Here is a 22,101-nt window from a genome sequence, read left to right on the forward strand (position 1 = left end):
TGCCCCGAGCTGAGCTCAGGGCTGCGCTCCCAGCCGCCGCCAGCGCTTGAAGAATATAGGTGGTTAATGCCTTCAGCATGTATGAAATATCCCATATGCTGGGAAACAAAAGGGGCTCTGTGCTATTAAAGTTTCATTTCCCCCCTCCCCTCCTCCCGCCCCTCTCCCCCCGTTCTCGCTGCCCTGCGCGGCTGCAGCGGAGCAGGAGCAGGAGCAGGAGCAGGAGCAGGAGCAGGAGCAGGAGCAGGAGCAGGAGCAGAGCCGGGCGCTGCGGCCCCAGCTCCGGCCCCGGCTCCGGCCCCGGCTCCGGGCACGGCTCCTGGGCAGCGGGACGGGACCCGCTCCGGGCTCGGCCCGAGCGCATGGACAGCAGCCAGCTCCGCTTCCCCAGGGAGACAAGGGGAGGAGAAAGAGGTGAGCGTGGCGAGAGCGAGCATCCCCGGGCTCACCAGAGGTGCCCCCCATCCGCGGCCATCCCAGCGGGATGCTGGCAGGGCACGGCTCTCGGTGACCTTGGGGACAGAGCGGTGTCACACGGCAGCCTCCAGGATGGAGAGGGCTCCCGACAGAGCGGAGAACCCTGTGGGGTTTTCTGCTTCCCCGGAGTGCTTTCCTCACCATGGGTGGCTCCTGGCTCCTCTGTCCTGCCCAGAGTGAGGTGCCCCCCTGCCAGCGCCCAGTGCTTGGCTGGGTGAACTGGGAGCTGGAAGGGGGAGCAGCCCTTTCCCCCAGGATCCTCCGGAGCTGTTGGGGAAAGGATGAGCTGTGGAGGGCAGAAAGGAGGTTGGGGAGGAAGAAGAGGGAGGGAAACGAGAGCCAGGGGACTTGAGGGCAGCAAAACCAGCCCAGGGGGGAGCCCTGGAAGCTCACTGCTGTCCCAGCCCTTCCTTGTGGTCAGAATCCCAGGGTTTCATGGGGTTTGGCTCCAGCAGCTCCTCGGGCAGCTGGGCACAGGTCCCCCGGGCTCCTGAAGGGGTTAAGAGATGAGAGGAAAAGCAGAGAAAGAAAAACAGAGTGTTGGGAGAGAGCAGCTCGGTCAGGGGCTGTTTGCACTGGCCTGGATGTGTCCTCGGCGTGTTTATTCCTACTGCACAAGCGGCTCTGCCAGAAGGGAGCCAGACTGCTGAGCACACACACAACAGCCGCAGCCCAAAATGCTGGGGGACCCCTCTGAGCAGCGAGGTGGTGGCATTGCCCTGGCCTCAGGGACCCCCAGAGCCCCCAGGAGCACAGGGCTGCTCTCCTGCCTTGCCTGGGCTGGCCAGGCTCAGCCTTGGGGGAGGTCAATGGGAAAGGACCTCATGTCCCAAGGCCACCAGCCTGCTGTGCTGCTGGGACCAAGGCCTGGGAATGGGCATGTGCTGGGGTTTGGCTGCTTTCCTGGTCTGGAAAGAAAACACTCCCTTCCCCGGGATGCTCTTTGTTTCCCATGGACAGACCCGTGGGGCTCAGAGGGGCCAAACCCTGCACTCGTGTGCACTCTGTCCCTGTGCTGCTCAAATGTCCTTTATCCTGGGCCTGGCAGCTCCCAGGCTGTGTGCACCCATCTCTGCTCCCAGCTCCCATCCTGCCTCCCTGGGATCAGAGCTGGGGGCTGAGACATGGCCCGGGCTGCAGGTTTGGGAGGCAGCAGGGAGCGCTCCCTGTTCCTTAGCAGCACAGTTCTGCTCTTCAGGGAGCTTTAGGGCTTCAGGGATGCCTGGAGGTGATGGTGAGGGGTTCACAGAGGGGAGGACAGAGCTGCTGGGCTCAGCAAACCTTGGCTGAGCTGTCAGGTCTGCTATTGACCTTGGGTCTCTGCACTAGCATGTCACATGCCCTGATCCTGACAGCCCCAGGTCACAGCCCCTGGTTCATCTGTCCAGGAGGACCCAGGCAGGGCTGTGACAATGTCAAACACGGCTGTGCAACCCAGCAGTGGCTGTGCCAGCCCCCAGGGTTACCTGGGAAGTTCTGCAGCCTGGTTGGGAGCCTGGGGAGCTGAGATGCTCAGACTCGGCTGTCCCAGCTCAGGCAGCCCTGAATGCTCAGAGGTTGTTTAAACTGGATTTTCGAGCCCCTGTGGGGTTTGGTTGCTGTCTTGTGCTTTGTGTCTGCTGAGGCTGAGCTCCCTGGGGCCACTGAGGCTGCAGGATGAGCTGTAACTCCACTGCCAGAAAGTTCATCCCACTCATCTCAGGGCTGTGGGATGAGTTCCACCCCCACTGCAGGGTGAACCCCAACCCCACTGCAGAGGCTGCCCTGTCCTCCCACCCAACACAGTTTTTGGCACAACCATCAACAGGTATCTGATATGCAGGGGTGACCCCATCCCCAGAGTGCTCTCCTCCAGGAGCAGGGTTTTGTTCAGTGAGAGTTCCCTCATTCCTCTCCCAGGAAATGTGCTTGGTATTGCCTGGGAAATGCGTGAAGGCGCCGCTGTGCCAGCCCGCCCTCCCTTCCCTTCCCTCCCTGCCCTCCCTCTGGCAGCTGCTGCTGCTGCAGCTCTGAGGGCAAATCTGGGTGTGGGACCTGCTGTGCCAGAGAGCTGGGATGTTCCTGCAGGATGGGTGAGGAGGGGGAGCTGCCCCGGGCACACAGGGAAGTGTGGAGCTAAAAGCTGCCAGAGTCTGGCTTGCCAATCCAGCTCACCCTGCAGCCGTGGTGGTGCCAGTCCTGGGACAGCTGTGCCACGCTGACCAGAGCTTGATTTTCAGTTCATCTTCTCTCTTGGACCTCTGTGGTTTTTACATTCCATTTGAGCTTTGAAAAGGCTGAGCTGCAGTTTCATCCCTGGCTCCCTGTAGTGATCTGCTGAGGCTCCAGCTGATCCCCCTCTGTCCCACAGCAGCAGAGGAGAGGTCCCTGAGGATGGCCACCCCCCGGTGACACCTTGGGCTGGCATCAGGCTGAGCTGGTGGGACATGGCTTTACTCCCTGGTGGGACATGGCAAACCCAGTGCTTTGCTCCCCAGAACTGCACTGAGGAGAAGAAGGGCTTGAGGCAGCTGTGAGAGCCAGGCTGGGGCTGTGCTCGCTGCCTGGAATGCAGCAGCTGGAGCTGGGATCAGGGTTCAGGCTGAGCACAGGGCAGGACAGGACAGGCTGGGACTTGCCCTGCGTGGGGCTGTCATGCACTCAGGACATGGGCAGCTCCCAGGATGGCCTGGTTGGGACCCCCAGGTCAGATGGGCCCCACAGGGGTGGCAGGGAGGGGAAGACTCACTGCTGAACCCAGCCAGGAGGGCAGAACAGGATCAGTGCTGCTTGGCTGGAGTGCACAGACCGATGTTTGATGGATACAAACCCTGTGGAGCATCAGGGTTTATTGGGACTGGGACTGGAACATGGGCTGAGCAGTGGGAGCGGGGGAGTGGGCGTGCTGAGCACCAAAACCTGACCAGAACCCCCATGGAACAGGGGTGGCAGAGTGGGGCAAACACCCTCTGGGGCCGGGCTGGGCTGGCTGTGCCGGGGTACAAACACATTTCAGCCCTCCAAGGGGCAGCATCCCCTTCCTGCTCCCCTTCCTGCTCCCTGCCCTGCCCAGGGAGAGCTCCAGTCCCCCTGAAGGCGGAGGGACGAGCCCCGGGCTGGAGGAGCGGTGCAGCAGCTCAGAGGGATGCGCTCTGCCCACATCCAGCCCTTCCTCCCAGCCTGGGGCGCACAGGGAGGAGACACGGTCCAGCTGGCCGGGATGCCACTGTCATCCTCCTCCTCCTCCTCCTCCCTGCCTCTCTCAGCGCTGAATCACGCCCGCAGCCCCCGTGCCCATCCCTGGCATTCCCCTGCTGCCTCTCCGCAGCAGCTGCGGGCTCGGGGTGCGGGCACAGGGCAGGGACCGGCAGCCGTGCCCAGCCCGGGTCCAAGCTGTGTCCAGCCCGTGCCCAGCCCGTGCCCAGCCCGTGCCCAGCCCGTGCCCAGCCCGGTTCCAGCCCCTGCCCAGCCCCGGTCCCCGCCGGCCGGCCGGGGTGCTGCGCATCGCAGGGGTTGCACGGGGACAGGAATTCAGGAATGTTGTTTTTTCCATCCCGGTTTCCGTCAGGTAGTAAATCAGCGCTGCAAAAGGGTTCTGTTTTCCCCAGCACGCTGCCGTGCCTGCCCTGAGCCAGGACTGAGCCATCCCTGTCCACACTGCCATTGCTCCTCACGGGACATCCCTTGTCCTGCCGAGGGAGGCAACCACATCCATCCCTCTTTCCCTGTGCCCCTTCCCTGGGCACTGGACCCTGCCAGAGAAGGCTTCCCTCCCTCTGTCCCTCCATCCTGCAGAGCCCAGCTGTGTCTGTCCTGCTGCCATCCCTTCGGGCAGTGAGCAGCCTGGCTCTGCCGTGGAAGGATGCTGGGGTGGCACAGGTGACACCTGCAGGGTTCAGCAGTGGCACCTTGTGCAGGGGACACAGGCTGCTCGGCTGTGCCCTGCCCCAGCACACAGCTCAGCCCTCCTGGCCAGGTATCCAGGGAGCCGGGGGGATATTGGATTGCAGCAGACGGAGCGTGGCTGTGCACGGGGCAGCCAAACGCTGCTGGTGACACCCGAGGTGGCTCCGGTGTCAGCTGAGAGGGCAGCGCTCCCTGACAGCGATGTGGGGCTGCCCCCGGGATGCGGCCGCCCCTCTCCGGAGGGAAAGGGCCACGGGAGGAAGGTGCCACGTGGAGGAGGAAGGTGCCCAGCTCCCCCGAGGGGACACTCAGCTGCTGGCACAGGGGAGGTGTAAAGCTCCCCAGATGTATTCATTGCAGCTGGGCTATTTTGGAAAGGGACCGCGCCGATCTTGTGACTGGAGCTGGGGACTGCAAGTCTGGGCAGCAGGGTCTCCAGCCTGAGTGACAGCGACCCGCTGCCTGACCCGGGAAACCCGAGAGCCCCGCGGGGCTGGGGCGGCTTCACAGCCCTCCCCGGCTCGTTTCATGGTGATGAAAGCCCAGCGAGGGGCAGGGATGTGGCTGAGAGCAACACGGGGAAGCGGGAACAGGGCCAAAGTTTGGGTGTGAATCTGCCCCCCATTTCATGGCACTCCCGTGGCTGGGTCACTCACGGTCCCCAGGGCTGTCCTGGAGGTGTCGCCCGTTTTTTACAGCTGTGCCACCTCCTGTCCCTGCGCTGCGTCTGGGACAGAGCAGCCCAGACCCCCAGCCGGGTGCCGGGAGCAGATGGAAACAAAGGCTCTGAGCAGACCCCGTCTCCCCCGGGCTCAGCAGCCTGAATGCCAGCAACGCCTGCCAAAAATATTTGTGTGGGACGTGGAAAGTTAACTTTAGTTTTCCTTTTTTCAATAGCTGGGGGGGGGGAGGGTGACAGGGTGTGAGAAAGGCAGGTGGGGGGGCCGTGCATCACTCGCCAGCGAGTGGGCAGGAAGAGAAGTCGAGCAAAAGATCTCCTCGCTGCCAGATTTCAACACTTTGTGAATTGAAGGATTTTTTGTTGTTGTTATTGTTGTTACTCCCTCCCCAGCACCATTTTGCTCGTAGGGACTTGCTGCCATCAGGAATCTTGAGGAGCCTCTCAGATGGACACAGTGAGCAGCTGCCTCTTGGGACTCTGAGCTGGGCACTGCTGCTCTTTTTGGGTGTCCTCTGGAGCTGCACCCCTGAAATGCTGTCTGGAATGACCCTCACCCCTCTTTACAGCCTTTGTTTGCAGGTGGGGGCTATCTCAGCCTGGCTTTGAGGCTGTGGCTGCTGTTGCTGCCTGTTATTGCCAGCACAGTGATGCACCCGAGGCATTTACACACATCCTACCTGGCTGGTATTCCAACAGGCAGGATCAGCCCAGCAGCTTCCGCTCGAGATCCGTGGCACTCATAAATATTCCCCTGCTGTGCTGCTGGTAGAGCCCAGGAGCTGTGTCCTGGGGGAAGGAGGCTGCTCTCCATAGCTCTGCCACCATTGCCCACCTCTGTGCCAGCCCCAGCTTAGCCCCCAGAGGGGCAGCAGATGCCTGGTTCTGAGAGTGTCCTCAGGGAACACCACAGCTCGGGTCTCAGCAGGAAGGGTTTGCCTGGGGGGCCCTGGGGCTGTGGGTGTCACTCCCAGGAGATGCCTGTGCATGGAAGGTGCTCTCACATGGAAGGGAAGCTCTGGAAGAAGCTTTCAGGGAGTTCCAGCCCTCCCAGCAAACTGTCAAGGCAGCTCTGGATTGGATGGACATGATTGTGCTGCCCCAGAATCCTGCTCCCCAGGGATAGGGTGAGGAAATGGGAGTGGGGAGATGCAGACCCACCCTGAGAGGTTCTCTGCCCACCCACGCCGGGCTGGGGCTATTTTGGGGAACTTTTTCTTTGTCCTCATTTGAGATAAACTGGCTCTCTCCAGCTCCAACAACTTGCCATGTTTCTAAGGAAAGATGTGGGTGGCTTCCTGCAACTATTGATCCCCCAAATTACGTAAAGAGGAGAGTGAAATTTCTTTTCAGAGAGAAACATTGACATTTTCTCCTCAGGTTCTCTTTGCAAATCTGTGCTGAATAATTGCAGCAGAGAGGAAGGAATTCAAAAAGGGCAGAAGATTTCCTTTGGGCGTTCTCCAAAAAATGCAGCCTTGTGTTTGGGAAATGCCCGAGCGCCTGCTTTCTAATCTGCTTTCTTTTCCAAAATAACCTTGCTAAGGACAGGAAAAGTTTTGCAGAGAAGCTGCGTGAGCCTCGAGGAAGCTGCAGGGTGTATTCTTGCCAGAGCTTAACCTGTGATATTGGTGCTTTTTCTTATTTCACTGAGAAACCTCACAATAACTCAGGGAGGGGTGTGGGATGAGCAGGAACCTCTTTTCCTCCCAGCTGGCTGCTAGTTTGGGAAATCCATCATGCTCCACGTGCCCTGGGTGCTGTGCATCTCCCAGGAGGTGCTCCCCAGGACCAGCCTTGCCGTGAGCAGGGCTGGGTGATGCTGTGTGAGAGGACTCACAGGAATTTCCGTACACTGCAACCCATATCCTGCCCTGGGAGAGATGACATCCCCCTGTCCCAGCCGATAACTCATCTGTGCTGGTGCTTGGCTCCGTCATCCCAGCAGGATTTGTGCCTGGCAGGAGGGAAGTGTGTCTGTCTGCGCTGGTCCTGGCTCCGCATGAGTCACTCAATGGTTAAACACAGTTTAATGTGTGCTGGAAATTTTCCCTTTTTTGTTCCTGATAACCCTGAGCAACATCCTCAGGGCTTTGGTGCCTGGCTGGGCACTCCCAGCTGCAGAGCAGTGGTGCCCCAGGGCTGAGCACTGACAGGGGTGCCACAGCCACCTCTGGGCTGGCAAAGCAGGGGGAGCAGGGCACAGGGGGCTGTCCCCGGGGTGAGGATGGATGGATGGATGGATGGATGGATGGATGGATGGATGGATGGATGGATGGATGGATGGATGGATGGTGCTGGGGTGGTGGATATGGTGGTGGGGTTGGGGCATTTCCAAATTGCATCTCAGGGGGTTCTTCCTCATGGGAAGTGGTGCTGGAGCTGGAGTTGGGTTGGGTGTGCTGGGAGCTGCTCCATGGTCATAGGAAATCAGCATCCTCAACACTCTTCCTTCCCTTCACACAGGTCTTTGGATGCTGGTCCTCTGCCTGGAAAAGAGAAATTCCTGCAAAATCCTCCCTGCTGGCCTGCCTGCCCTGGACACATCTGGGTCTCCAAAACCCACCTGCTCCTGTGGCGCCGTGCCTGATCTTCCTGCAGGAGCAGTGGCTGCCCTCCCTCATGTTGCCCCTGCTCTGAGGGGGGATCCATCCACCCCCCTGGCCATGCAGAGCCTGTGGAGTGCCAGTGAGGGCAATCAGTGAAGAAAGATGCTGAGGACAAGGCTGCAGCACTTCTGCCTCCACGCCCAGCCCGGCTGCCCCGTGCCTGGCGAGGCTGAGCAGCGCCCCTGTGTCCGAGGGACAGCCAGGGGGGACACTGGGGGGGACAGGGGCAGCAGAGGGGGGCAGAGCTGCCCTCGGCTCTGGGACGCTCCAGCCTCCGAGCCAGGCGAGCAGGAGGCACAGATGGCACTGCTGGGAGGGAAATCCAGTGGGAGCTGCCAGAGGGACCTCAGGGGGCTCAATGGGGAGGCACCACGGCCCCCAGTGAATGGCAGCAGCCTGGCCTTGGCAGAGGAGCCTGCAGCCCCCCCAAAGTGCCCTGGCTCTGCCCCAGAGCTGCCCCCCACAGCAGAGAATCCCAGCCAGGAGTGGAAAGTGGTGAAGATCCAACGGGTCCTCATCAACCCTGACTTTGAGCCAAGGAAAACAGGTAAGAGAAACCCCCTTTGGCCACTGTCCCCCTGGAAAGGCACTGCTGTGCTCCTGGTGAGAACACCCAGCTCTTCCCAGGGCAGGACTTTCCCTGGGTTTGAGGTCTCAGGCTTCCAGCAGAGCTGCTGGGACTAATTTAGCTTGAGATGATCTCTTTGGCCTTACAAATAAGGAGGAATCTGTGGCTTTTCTCGGGAGGGGGGTGGGAAGGCAGCGGGCGGGTTCCCACTGTCCCCAGGAGCTCAGCCCATCCCTCAGTGGGGCAGGGCCAGGATGGAGCTCCCAGCCCTCACCCTGGCCATGGGACTGGGTGGGATCCTGCCCAAGAGAGATCAGGAGCAGCTCCTGTGGCACTGTCTGGGACAGGGACACCTCTCCTCCATCGATTTGGGATGGCCAAGTGTTCCTCACATGGCTTTGGGCCATTTCTGTCAGCCCCTGGTTTAAATACCAAGCACTTCATTTCAGGCGCTTGGTTCCTACAATGCTCTCTGCCATCTCCTCACTTCACAGCCCGTGCCACAGCCATTCCTCCCTCCATGAGTGTCCCTTCAGCCACAGTGACACCACTACAGGCTCATGCCCAGGGTTCCTGTGGCTGCTCCATGCCTTGGATGCCCCACGTCCCTGTGGGAGATGCTCCCACAGCACCCATCCTCTTACAGGCACTGGACCCATTTTTAAACCCCTCTTCCACCCTGATTTCTATTTTGCTCCTGCCCAGCTGTTATCTCAGCTGCCACACCGTGCCAGGTGTGTCCCTGTCCCCATTGGGGGGGGGGGGGGGGGGTGGCATTTTGGGATGCTGCTGCTCAGCTCAGAGCCCCCAGGCAGCCCCCAGGGCTGGGTGGGACTGACTGGGGGTGCTTGACACAAACCCAGTGTCCAGAACCCACTCCCTGCCTTTCTGCAGGGTCAGGGATCCTCCAAAACAGCAGCTCCTGGATGGGAACGGGCTGGGAAGCTCAGCCAAGCCCTTTGGCTCCCAGCTGCCCCAGCAGCATCGTGTTTCAGGGCTCAGCACACAAACCAGATGGACCCAAATAGTCTTCCCATTTCTCACTGCTCCGGGATGGCAGATCTGTGGTGGGGAAAGGTCAGGCCTGACTCTGTCCAGGCTCAGCATTTTCCTAATCCATGCAGCCATCCAGCGCTTTTGCTGCCAGCCTGGAATTTTAAAGTAACTCAACAGGTTTGTTGGAAAGAGTTTGTCTGTCCCGTTTCCTCCCCCTCCAAGTGAGATCACCAGCAGCCAGTGCCTGCAGGACCCGTCAGACTTTCCAGAGCCTGCAGGCAGGATGTCCCCGAGGGTCCTGGCAGCAGGGACCTTGCCAAAAGCCTCCAGGTTTGGGGGAGAGAGCTTTGGATCAGTGCAGGTGAGAGGGAAGGGCAGGAGCCCTCACAAGTGGCACTGGGGCTGTTCCTGCAGCAGGAGCATCCCTGGGTGGTGTCAGGGGCTTGCTGCTCTTCTCTTTAGCTGCCATGGGGTGCAGGACCTCCCCACCTCTTCCAGCCTCTTCAGGAGAAGAGGGAACATCCATCCACACCCACAGTGGTGCAGGCTGGCCCTGGGAGCCCCACCTGGAGCTGTGTGGAGCCACCCAGGCGGGTCCCAGGCGCCCCTTTGGTCCCCATCCAGCAGCCCAGGGCCAGGCTGGCTGCTCTCACACATCCAGCACGGCAGCCCGGGCTGGTTGGCACCTCTCAGGGCAGCCTGGGGAGCACAGGAGCCCCGGGAAGAGGCAGAGCATGGGACATGCAGGAGGCACGACTGGTTTCTCTGTCTGGTGTGCAAATAAACGGAAGGTTTCACTCCCTGGGGGCTGCAGAGCCAGCGCCAGGCTCCCTCAAAAAACCAGGAAAGCACAAAAAAGCACAGAGGGGCAGGAAGAAAGGAAATTAGAAAGGCAAAAAATCGAGCCAAGAGCTCATCCTGAGGTGTGGACAGGCATGGCAAGGGGGTGAGGCCGGTCTCACTCTGCAGCCCCAGAGGGGTGGTGGAGGTGATGCTGCCTCCCCAGGGATCCTCTGTTGTTCCCTTGGGAGCAGCCCAGCCCTGGCAGAGGGGATTGAGGGCTGTTCCCAGCAGGTCCCCAGGGCAGTGACACCCGGGCTGGATTTTTGTCTCTGGATTTTTGCCTCCCTCCAAGTGCTTCAGAACTTTAGCACTGAGGGAACCTGCGGGAGGGGGAAGATCCACACATCCAGCAGGGTCTGAAACGGGAGGTGCTGTGGGGGGAAGGAGGGAAAAAGGGTGAGGGGCTGGGAAAGGGAGTGTCCTGGGATGGGTGAGAGGATGCTCAGGACGGTTATAGGGAATGTGCAGGGCTGGGAGAGAGGGATGCACCAGGATGGGATCAGGAGATGCCCCGGAGTGGGAAGGGGATGTGGGAAGCTGGGTAAGGGGATGCCCAGGCTGGGTTAGAGGATGCCCAGGCTGGGTTAGGGGATGCCCAGGCTGGGGAAGGGGATGCCCAGGCTTCTCCCTCTGCCCTCACAGCGGGCTCAGGGCAGACCCAGACGGGCCGAGAAGCAGCGGAGCAGGAGCATCGGGGGCGGCGGGGCGGCTGCCAGAGTGGCCGGGCGGGGGGACCCGTCCCGTCCGGTCGGTCTGTCGGTCTGTCGGTCTGTCGGGGCGGGCAGGGGCAGGGGCAGTGCCGGCGGGACCCGCCACCCCCCGGGCCGGCCCCCGCCCGCCGCCCCCCCGGGCCCGCTCCGAGGGCGGAGCTGCCGCAACTTTCCTGCCCGCCGCCTCCTCGCCGGTGCAGTCGGGCTGCGCGGGGAGGCGGCACCGGCACCCGGCACCGCGGGTACGGCGGGGCTGGAGGGGTGCGGGGGGCACGGACCGGGGGGCTCCGGGCGGGGGGTGGCACTGCAGAAGGGACGGGGCAGGGAGGCTGTGCGGGCACGCAGCGGGGCTGTCGGGGTCTGGGGGTGTCCGGGGGGTGGCAGTGAGCAGGGGGTGCTCAGGGGTCCGGGGCGCACGGGGGGGACGGGAGTGCATGCCCGGGTGTCCCGTGGGTGCCGTGGTGGGCGAAGGGTGGGCGCTGGGCGCACCCAGCCGGGGCTCAGCGGGGTTTGTGCCCAGGAATGAGCGGGGCAGGTGTCGCTTCCCTGCGCCGGCACCCGAGTGTCCGATGGGGGTGTGGGAGGCACGGCGAGGACACAGGCGGGGACGTGGAGGGACCTGGGGGTCCTCCCTGGGGGCTCGCAGGGTGGCACCTCGCAGCTCCACAGAACTCCTTCCCAGGCGATGTCCCCTGTGCCCTGCGGCAGGGACGTGACCTCCCCTGGCCGTGCCACCCATGCTGGGGACACGAGGCTGGCCCTGGGCTTGGCAGCCAGCAGGATGGATCCCTTACGGGTTGTGCAAGGGACAGGCAAAGGCCCCGTTGCGTTCCGCCGCCCTCCCCGCTCTGCCCACCCCGCAGGGACACTCGGAGCCGTTTGACCTTCTCGGGGCACCGGCCCGGCGGGGCTGCCCCGGACCTCGCAGCCCGGGATGGGTCACAGAGAGCTCCAGAGGCTTTGGGCACAACGGTGCTGGGAGGCATTTCCCAGGCGGGATGGATGGAGCACCCGTGGTACCCGTGGGACGGGCTGGTTCTGCTGCCCTCGGGGTGGATGGATGGCAGGGCTGTCTGGGCAGCTTTTCCAAGATAAAAGCTTGATTTTAGCCAGCTGGGCAAGGTGCTGTCTCCAACTATGTGGTGGCAACAGCTTCTTCTTGCCCACTGTGGACACATTTAGGGCTGGGGCTGCTCACTGCATCCCCCAGTTCCTGGGGATGGGCAGGGGCAGGCAGCCCCCACTCAATCCCCACCACCCCTTCCCCTCCCCTGTGTGGGAATTGGGTGCCCCAGCACTTGCTGCTTGGAGCCTGTGGGGCCATTTCAGCAGGATTTGGGTGCTGAGTGCCAGCCAGGGCTGGGGACGCAAACAGCTCCAAATCCAGCAAAGCCCCTGCAAACAGAGCACAGGCAGAACTTGCAAGCGCAACGAATTCTCTCGCTGTGCCACATTTTGTCACTGGCACAGGCGCCCGTGTGGAGAGGCCCAGCACAGAGCGTCTGCCAGGCAGGAGAGGCTGATCCCACCACAGCACCCACCACTTGAGCTGGATCTTTTTGGTGCTGCAGGGCCAGCAGGGATGAGAACTTCATGGAGGTTTTGTATCTGGGGCATAGGAGGGCTGGAAGCTGGGAATGAGGCAGAAAATTGTCATCCTTCTGTCCGTATGTTTGAATCATATCCGTTTCTAGCTAGCTCAGCTGCCTGTCTGTGCTACCCTCTGTGTTTTCCTAGCTGCAGATTATTTGGGATAACTGGGAGCTGGAGGGGAATGTGTGCACAGACTGAAATGTGGGTGAGTTGGTACGCGTTGCAAAAAATCCTGCACAGCTGTAGCTGGGGCAAGGGGCCAGCTTGCTGCTCTGCCAAAAAACCTGCTTACATTTCCTCAGTGGCCAAAGTCCTCAATGTTTGGGTGAAAACACTGCATCTCCTCTCCCCAGCCTGGCTGTGGATGTGCACTGGGGTTGGTGTCAGGTGGCACAGAGCGCGTCCCTCTGGAAATGGGGTTTGTCTTGGTTTTGCCAGTGGGATTTTGCCAGCAACAGGCCCCGTTTGGGTTGACCACAGAAGTCCAAGAAATGTTTGGAAATGGGGAAAAGTGCCTGCTGGTTGTGGATGGTGGGTGCTGTGTCAGGGGGTGGTCTGGTAGGACACCCTGAGCACGGCCAAGCTGGGCAGCAGCACCAGGGTGGCTGAGCATCCACACTTGGGCAGGCCAGGGACAGAGCCCAAAATGGAGACTTTGGAGTCACCTGCCAGCTCTGACTCTGATATTTCACCTGTGACACCCTGCAGGTCCCATTAATGCTTGGGTACCTCTTGTCTTCTTCAAACAAGGACTTCTCACCAGGCACAGCTCCCAAGTCACTTTTTCCTTCCTGCGGCACCCCAGCCATGTCAGGATCATCAGCTTTCACTGAATTTGTCAGTTCAGTGAAGCTGCAATTTAAGGCCAGATCTTCATCCCATTTCAGCTCTTGGAGTCCACCTTAGGGCAGGACGGGTCACCAGCCATGTCTGAAACATCCTTCACCTCCATTTGGGGTCAGATGGTGATTCCAGCCTTTCCTGGCTGCACTTCAGACATCCTGCTTTAGCACCCTTCAGGGGGATCCATCCTTTGCATGGAAAGCTGAGATGGAAGGAATTTTTTCCCCCCATCTGTCCAGGAAGTGAGAGTAACAAAAATGCCTTTCATCACCTTCGTCATCCTCTCTCTGGAGGAGAGAGCACTGCACATGCTGTGGGGAGGGTGACTGACAGCTCAGAGAGAAGCTGTTAAGCCCTGCACTCGGGGGATGTTCACCAGGAAATCACCCCTGGAGCAATGGAAAACCTAAAGAGCAAGTGCCTATGTAAATCTATAGATAGAGATCTATAAATCTACAGATAAAGGTCTATAAATCTATAGATAGAGATCTGTAAATCTATAGATAGAGATCTATAGGCTCCTGTGGCCAGAGCTGGAGTGTGTTAAACCACAATAGCACCTGGGGCTGCTCTGTGTGCCAGGACTCTGGCACTTCCATGGGGCACAGGATGCACAGGGGGCACCTCCTGCAGCATCCCTGGACCACAGAGAGACCCAGGGAGGGCACAAGGCAGTGGAGAGGGCTGGTGGGGCTCATTGGCTTGGAAAAAATGGGATCTTTGGAGAGGGGAGATGTTTCCTGCCCAAGGGACTGTGGCATGGCAAGCTGCTGTATGGTGTGGGAAGGAAGGAAGTGTCGGAAGGAAGGAAGTGTCGGAAGGAAGTGTCGGAAGGAAGTGTCGGAAGGAAGTGTCGGAAGGAAGTGTCGGAAGGAAGTGTCGGAAGGAAGTGTCGGAAGGAAGTGTCGGAAGGAAGGAAGGAAGGAAGGAAGGAAGGAAGGAAGGAAGGAAGGAAGGAAGGAAGGAAGGAAGTGTCGGAAGGAAGTGTCGGAAGGAAGTGTCGGAAGGAAGTGTCGGAAGGAAGTGTCGGAAGGAAGGAAGTGTCGGAAGGAAGGAAGTGTCGGAAGGAAGTGTCGGAAGGAAGTGTCGGAAGGAAGTGTCGGAAGGAAGTGTCGGAAGGAAGTGTCGGAAGGAAGGAAGGAAGGAAGGAAGGAAGGAAGGAAGGAAGGAAGGAAGGAAGGAAGGAAGGAAGGAAGGAAGGAAGGAAGGAAGGAAGGAAGGAAGGAAGGAAGTGTCGGAAGGAAGTGTCGGAAGGAAGGAAGTGTCGGAAGGAAGGAAGTGTCGGAAGGAAGTGTCGGAAGGAAGTGTCGGAAGGAAGTGTCGGAAGGAAGTGTCGGAAGGAAGGAAGGAAGGAAGGAAGGAAGGAAGGAAGGAAGGAAGGAAGGAAGGAAGGAAGGAAGGAAGGAAGGAAGGAAGGAAGGAAGGAAGGAAGGAAGGAAGGAAGGAAGAGCTGTCACCTGTTGGAATTTGGACTGGGCTCAGGGTAATGGGTGGAAACCAGTTCCCAGTGCCCTTGGACACATGTAATCTTTTTACTTTCTCCTCCTTCCTGCATGGCTTTGGCTGTCTTCAGCCCCACAGCCCTTTTCCTTCTCCTCCCCGGCACCTGGACATTCTCAGTGCATTCAGCTCCCTCCTTCCTGCCTGGGGCTGGGGAAAAGGACCATCCTGAGCCCACCCAGGGCTGCCAGCTGGCAGGAGATGGCAGGGAAGGATGAAGGAATGTTCCCTGTGGCTGGGAGGGGATATGTGGTGTAGAAGCTGCCCCAGGTGACAGAATCCCTCCAGACACCATGGCACATGGATAAAGGGTGAATAACCTCATCCCATGGCTCAGGCTGCAGCAATTTCCTCTGGACTGCCAGAGGCTTCAGTGCTCTTCATCTGTGTCATAAAAATCGGATGTGAAGAGCAATTCTTACCCCCAGCATCCCCAGAGGTATCCTGAGGGATTCATTTCCAGTGGATCCAGGTGGTACAGCCCTGGGATGACCAGTGCTGGGTGGGCAGGGGGCTGCTGGGAGACTGGAGGGGATGGGTGTGGATGGAAATGGATCGCAGGTGGGGATTTTAGCTGTCAGAGCCCACCCTGCAGCACACCCTGGCCCGGAGCAAAGCCATGGAGACACCCAGGGGCAAAACCCCGGCGGGCAAATCCCGGTGTCGGTCCCGGCTACGTGGGAGCGTATCTGGCGGCTAGTGCAAGCGGGAACGGGCTGGCCGAGAGCTGAGTCATCCCTCCAGCACGGAGGAGATCCCCCAGGGCCCCTCGTTCGCTGCTAAAAGGCAGTAGCAAGAGCAAGAGGCTGCGAAATGGCTCCGCCGAGAGCTCGGCTTCTGAGGCAGCCCCGGCCGCCTGAGGAGGGAGCGGGGATGGATGCTCCGCTCGGAGCACGGAGCCCGCAGACATCTGGAGCCTGTGGCTGCTTTCTCAACGGCTCCTTGGCCGCGGTTCGGCTCCGCTTCGGAGATAAAGGCGGCGAGGGTGACCCCGCGGAGCGGAGCCGCGGTGCTGGCCGCCCTCCAGGCAGCCCGGCCGGAGGAAGCAGCGGCCCCGCTCTGTGCGGCCGCCAAAGCAAACAGAAATGGGGCATAAAACAATGCTGGGCGCGAACGGGGGACTCTGACCGCCGGCGACACCGCTGCCGACGTCTCCAGGAGAGTTTCCACTGGCATCTCTGCCCCCTGCCCAGATAAAACCCTCCCGAGGGCTTCATCCTGCACACCTGAGCTGTGTGCAAGGACTTGCCGGGTGCTGAGGGAAGCAGGAGGGATGAAGGGTGAGGAACAGGAGTTGCCCGGTTTCCAGCAGCCCTCCTGCTAACCGTGGGCTTGCTGGAAGGAATTGGCTTAGTCATCCATCCCTTTCCCTCGCTGGTAGGCTGAGCCACTGCTGAAAATATCCTGGAAGAGTCCCAAGCAGCACAGAAGGCAAGAAAATGAGGAACACATGAAGGAAGGGAAGACGAGAAGGGAAGGGATGGGAAGGAAAGAAGAGCAGGGCTGGGAGCGGGCTGCCTTGGCCACCCACATCCCTGCTGGGGCCAGAGCAGAGCAGAGGCACCGTCAGAGCCCTCCTGGCAGTGCCTTTGGAGAGGGGCTGCCCCCTTGCTGCGTGCGGGGCTGATGCCGATGGTGTCTGTGCCCAGCAGTGCCTCGGCAGGGTGGGGGACGCTGCCCTTCCCACGGACGCTTTCGGGGGGGCAAGCTCATAGGAAATGGCTCACGCTGAGAAAATGCATTCCCGGCAGCTCCACATCCTCTCGGTCTCAGGGAAGGGCTGGTGCCCTGACCTTTGTCCGGCACAGGAGAAGCCCGGCGGCACCGGGCTGGCTCGGGCCAGGCTTTTAGCACATCGCTTTTAGAGCTTGTATTGAGTCCCGAGGTGTGAGCCTGGCTCCTCGCTGTGTCCGTGCCTGTGTCCGGCTGGGCAGGATCTGCACAGCCTCTGTCGGCTGCTGCCATCTCGTGTCGCTTCACACATTATTCTCCCACCAGGGCTGCCCACCGGCCTTGCTGGCATCTCCCCGGGTTTGTGTCCTGCCCGCTCGGGGCTGAGCATGCCGGGATTCGGGGCGAGGGGCCGGGGGACACCCCCTGGCCTCTGCCCTTCCTCTGTGAGCCGGGGTCGAAGCCATGTGAGCTGCAACCCGAGACCCGCTCCGAGAAATTCCTTTCCCATGTGGTCAGCGCAGTGGGTGCGCAGAGCCCAGCCGAAACACGGGCTGGGATGGTGGGAAGGTCCTGAGTGTCACTGGGTGTTCCCTGGGCCTTCCCATCTGCCCCAGCATCTCTGTGATGGCTGTGCTGGGTCCCCGTTGTCCCCGGACCGTGTATCCCAGCCCCGGTGCATCTCCCCTGATAGGGAAGGAGTAGGGATGCTGGGGGATACGTGGAGGAAAGGCTGCCAGTCCTGGGAGGGATGATTCCACCCCACATTCCCTCTGAGAGCCCTAATGCCCCTCTCCTCTGTGCCCAGGTCTCTCCCGCAGCGCCAGCCTCTCGGAGAAGGAGCTGAAGGAGGCAAAGGCGCGGAGCCAGAGGATCGCGGCCCAGCTCACCACGGCGCCCGGGCCCAGCTCCAAGGGCGTGCTGCTGTTCCACCGGCGCCGGCAGCGCGTCGAGGGGCTCACGGGGGCCGGGCATGGCGGGGGGCAGGCCCTGAGCCCCCCTGAGCCCCGGCCTCGCCAAGGAGCCATGGAGCACAGCCAGGGCCAGGGCATGAAACCAGAGCCTGGCCAGCCCGGCAATCCTGGAGAAGGGATGCTGGCAAATGCCTCCCCGTGCCAGGAGCTTCCTGCCGAAGCCCAGCAGGTGCCACTCAGCGTTTACCTGAAGGAGAACATGGCAGCGGCCGCCACCAACGGCGTGCAGGAGCAGGCGGCCAGCGGGATGGAGAGAGGGGTGGAGGGGCTCGGAAATGCAGCAGCCCCTGCGGGGCCGAAGACGGCGGCTTTTGTCCTGCCACAGAGCCCCGAGGAGGGGAAGAACGGCAAAGTGCCCGGTGAAGTTCCTGCTGAGATGCCTGCTGAGGTGCCCAGCGAGGTGCCCAGCGCGCCAGCGGGGACAGCCACAGGGATGGCACCCCCAGGAGGGCAGCAGCAGAATGGGACACAGGGCCGGCAGTACTACGAGATCCATCTCACCCTGGCCAAGCCCAAGCCCGTGAAGAACAGGACAGCCAGACCCTTCGGCACCCAGGCATCCCCTGCCAGTGCCCAGCCGGCCGAGGAGCCCCCTGCCCCCGAGCTGCCCCCACCACCAACCTATGCAGAGACCCTCAGCAGCCCCCCACCCCTCACCCGTGTCCGCTCCCCCCCTGCCTACTCGGCCCTGTACCCCAGCCAGGAGCAGAAGGTGCTGCCAGATCCCCTCCTGGGCTGCGGGGTGAGCGGACCAAACCCCCTGCCCAAAACTGGGATCCTGGAGGAGTCGGCTGCACGCAGAGGCAGCAGAAAGTCCATGTTCACCTTCTTGGAGAAGCCAAAGCTGAGCCCCAACCCCGACCTGCTGGACCTGGTCCAGAGTGCAGACAGCAGGAAGAAGCAGAAGGAGCAGGGGGAGCCCAGTGCCGAGGATGAGCCCTTTGCCCTCGGGGCTGAAGCTTCGAACTTTGTCCCCAACAGCACAGCCAGGGGTGTGCAGCACCTCCCACCAGCTGAGGATGCTCCAGCGTGGTCCTCCTGCCTCAAGTCTCCCACCATCCAGCCCAAGAAGAAGCCACAACCCAGCCACATCCTCACTGAGGCGAGAGGGAAGGGGGCCGAGCTCTTTGCCCGCCGACAGTCCAGGATGGAGAAGTTCATCATTGAGGCCCCCTCCCAGCCCGAGCTGCTGCGGTCGCCATCGCCCACCATGTCCCTGCCTCCCTCCTGGAAGTATGACAACAATGCCTACCTGTCACCCATGGTCTCCAGACGCCCCTCCAAGAGTCCCTGCAGGCCCTCCAAAACCCCTCCTGCATCACTGTATGGCAACAACCTCATGGAGAGCGAGGTGTCCCAGAAGGAGCTGGAGATCTCCAGGCACCAGCCTTACCAGCTCCAGTCTTCTCTCTTCATCCTCTCCCCATCCAAGGGGCCAGCAAGGTCCCTGCCCCAGGAGGTGCCTCCACCCAGACCCTCTCTTCCCGACTCCTACCCCTGTACCCAGCAAGCCTCCTGCCCGGCCTCTCCGCTGCCTCCTTCCCCGGTTTGGCATCCCCCCGTGGTGCCCAGCGCCGGCCAGAGCAGTGCCAGCCCCTTCCCCAGCGCTGCCGGGGCTCTGCCCCTGGCCCAGGAGAGCCGAGCCAGCCCTGCAGCCCCGGCCGAGGCGCTGCTGGCCTCGCCCTGCCGCCTGCTGCCGCCGCGGGCCAAGGCGGGGTTCCAGGCACCCCGGCCCTCCTACTCCACCAGGAACGCCGGCATCGAGCCGCAGGTGTGGAAACCTTCCTTGTACTACAAGTAGTGGTGGCAGAGAGAAAATCACAGCGGTGCTAGGCTAAGTCCTCCCGAACTAGCTGCTCATGGGAGAGCCAAAAGCCAAACCAACCACGAAAAAAAGTTGTGGGGAGGGGGCAGAAAAGAAAATAGAAAAGTGGTTGTGATGTGAGGCTGCAGCGCTGGGACAGTGGGTGACAAGCGCTGCTGAGCCCCTGTGAAAGAGGAGCTGAGGAGTCTCGGGGAGGCAGCAGGAACTGGGCACAGAGGTGCAGGATTCCCAAAGAATCCTGCTGCTCTTGCTCTTCTCTCTCCTGGAAACTGTTATGGAGCATCTCACCTCTGGCTCCCTCCTTTCCTCACCTCTGGCTTTTCCACTCTCAGAGCTCTGCCTGCTCCTCCACATCTCCTCTGTTCTGGGCTCTTCTCAGCTCAACCAAAGCAAACCTGGAAGGGACACACTGCCTTTCTGCCTCACTGTGCCTGCTGCTGGCTCTTCTGTTGCTCCTTCAGGATCTGTCCTCGTTTGCTTCCTCACTGTGGAGGAAGAACTGCATCCCTTGGGGAATGGCAGAGCCCAGTGTCACTGAGCCCAGAGTCCCTGTGGGGTCCCTGTCCCCACCTGGGCTCAGTGTGGCACGGCTGGGATGAGGAGGGTGCTGAGGGCAGGGTTGCTGGGTGATGCTCAGCCCAAGGTTTGTCATCCAGCTGTGCCCCTGCCCATGTCCTCCTGCCACTTTCCCCCTGGTGCCAAGTTGCCTTTTGACTGTGCTTGACTTCTCCTGCATTTTTCTTTTCCCCCTTTCTGAATACACTCTCTGCGCTGTCACACCTGGCTGTTCTCTTTCCTGCCGCCTGGGGAGCAGTGCTGGGTGATGGATCCTGGGGCAGTGCAGGGGGGCTCCGAGCATCCCCCACAGGGAGCCTTTAGGAAGCTGCAGGTAATGACAGGTCCTGGGACATATTCTGGGCAAGGTTGATTAACGGCGGGCTCAGCCTGCCCTCATCTCCTTGGTGGGCGAGGGGGTGCAGGATCAAATGTGTTTTGGGGAGAACTTGCAGGGGTGCAATGCACGAGGAGACATCCCCAGCTCCTGTGAGGCTGTGCCAGCATGAATCTTCCCTCGTCACCCTCCTGGCACTGTCCCACTGCTCTGTCCCCGCGTAACCCCGAGTCACTAACCCGTTCTCTGTCCCTCTCCAGGACAGGCGCTCGTCCCTCCCTGCATCGCCCACCTGGACGCCCCGGCTGGCGCGGCGCCCGGGCAGCCTGGACGGCTGGGCCAGCCCGGCCTCGGTGCCCGAGCTGGACGAGGGGCCCCCCACGTCCCCTCCGTGGAGCGAGCGGTCGCTGTCCCCGCTGCGGCAGGACGCGGAGCCCCGCGCCAGCCGGCAGATGCAAGCGCGGCTGGCCAGGAACATCATCAACGCCGCCCGCAGGAAGAGCTCCTCTCCCAAAGCGCTGGGGCTGGAGAGCTCCCGGCCCTTCACCCCCATCCCCGCCGGGCCCCCCAGCCTGCCCCAATCGCCCCGGCTGGGGCCGAGAGCGCCGGCGCTGCAGGCAGCGGGCAGCGCGCTGGGCAGCCTGGGCAGCCCCTCGCCCACCCACAGGAGCCCCCTGCGATCGCCGCGGGCCGGCAGCCCCCAGCCCTGCGCCTCCCCCGGGATCCCCCGGGCCGCCTGGGCCGAGGGGCGCGGGCTCCTGCCGCCGTCCAGCGCCTCTCCCTGCCCCGTGGCCCGGCTGTCCCCCGTCCCCAAGAGCCCCCTGCCATCCCCCGTGGTGGGCGGGCGCTCCCCGGCCAAGCGCGGCACCTCCCGGTCCCCGACGGACTCGGACGTCTCCCTCGACTCCGAAGACTCGGGGACCAAGAGCCCGGGAATCCACAGCTTCAACCTCTGTCCGCGGGGCTGGAGCAGCAGCCTGAGGCTGAAGACGGGGGCTCTGCCCTCAGGGGCTCCCTGCACCTCCTAGACCAGCCAGCCCCGCCAAAAAACCCTCTCCCTGCACCCGTCAGCCCGGGTGATGCCCCCGCTCATCCCCACCGGGAACACACCAATCCCCGGGGCTGAGGTCCCCATAAAACAGTGTCCCCCCAAAAAACAGTGTCTCCCCAAAAAACAGTGTCTCCCCAAAACCAATGTCCCTTCGGAGCTGCCACGACCCCTCTGTGTGCCAGCGGGGTCAGGTGCCTCCCGGCCGCCCGCCGTCCCATGGCCCCGCTCTATTTTTAGACGCTAACCTTTCGGGGCAGGACTGCGTGCTCAGCAGGCAGGAGCAGAGGGGGGAGCCGGCCCGTCCCTGCCTGCCTGCCAGCCCCATCCCGCACAGCCAGCATGGGATGGGCTGGGTGGTGCCCCGTGAGCCCTTGTCCCCAGCTCCCAGGTGTTATCCCGCAGTGTCACTGCAGCTCTGCTTCCCTTTGGAGGGGGGGGCACATCTGCTGAGGGTGGGCTGCATCGATTGGATGCCATGAGCAGGCTCTCCCAGCCTCCAGATTTGGCTGGTGTCAATTAAAACCAGATTTTGGAGAGGAAAACTTAGTTTTTAGTTACAGCCCACAAGTTCTTCATTGCCTTTTTTTTAAACTTTTGACTCCTTCTCAAAGAAATTCTCCCAAATCCTTCTTTCCTTAGAGACCAAAAAGAGCCAAAGTTATTTATTGCCATGTTAAGGGGACTGTTTACAGGTGCCCTCCCGCCCTGCCCAGACCAAGAGGGACAGCCCCACCGTGTACCTGTCACTGTTCCCCTATCCAAGTTCACCACATCCCCACTCCCATGGATGGAGGCACACACAGGAACCAACGGGTGCTGTGACAGCCAGGGCAGGTGGGGAACTGGAGGAGCTGAAGGAAATGGTAGAAGTTGCAGAGGGTTTGAAGGAGGTGTTGGCACAGAAGGCGATTCTGAGGATGTCAGCGTCCCCACACCTCGGGGCCAGCCCTGGAGAGGAGGCTGTGTTTGGGCCGCCAGGGCTCTG

General features: G+C 61.5%; 1 protein-coding gene across 1 annotated transcript; it reads left to right on the plus strand.

Annotated features, from left to right (window-relative positions):
• Positions 1-362: 362 nt before the first annotated feature.
• SYNPO (synaptopodin) lies at positions 363-21,265 on the plus strand. The gene is made up of 7 exons (XM_059483919.1): positions 363-414; positions 5,624-5,728; positions 8,102-8,197; positions 8,924-8,952; positions 10,700-11,009; positions 17,183-19,119; positions 20,326-21,265. Exons 1-7 carry the CDS (start codon positions 363-365, stop codon positions 21,091-21,093), a joined length of 3,297 nt encoding a protein of 1,098 aa, XP_059339902.1. The 3' UTR covers positions 21,094-21,265.
• Positions 21,266-22,101: the final 836 nt, after the last annotated feature.

Source organism: Ammospiza nelsoni, chromosome 16 (genome assembly GCF_027579445.1).
Source record: "Ammospiza nelsoni isolate bAmmNel1 chromosome 16, bAmmNel1.pri, whole genome shotgun sequence".
Taxonomy (NCBI): Eukaryota; Metazoa; Chordata; class Aves; order Passeriformes; family Passerellidae; genus Ammospiza; species Ammospiza nelsoni.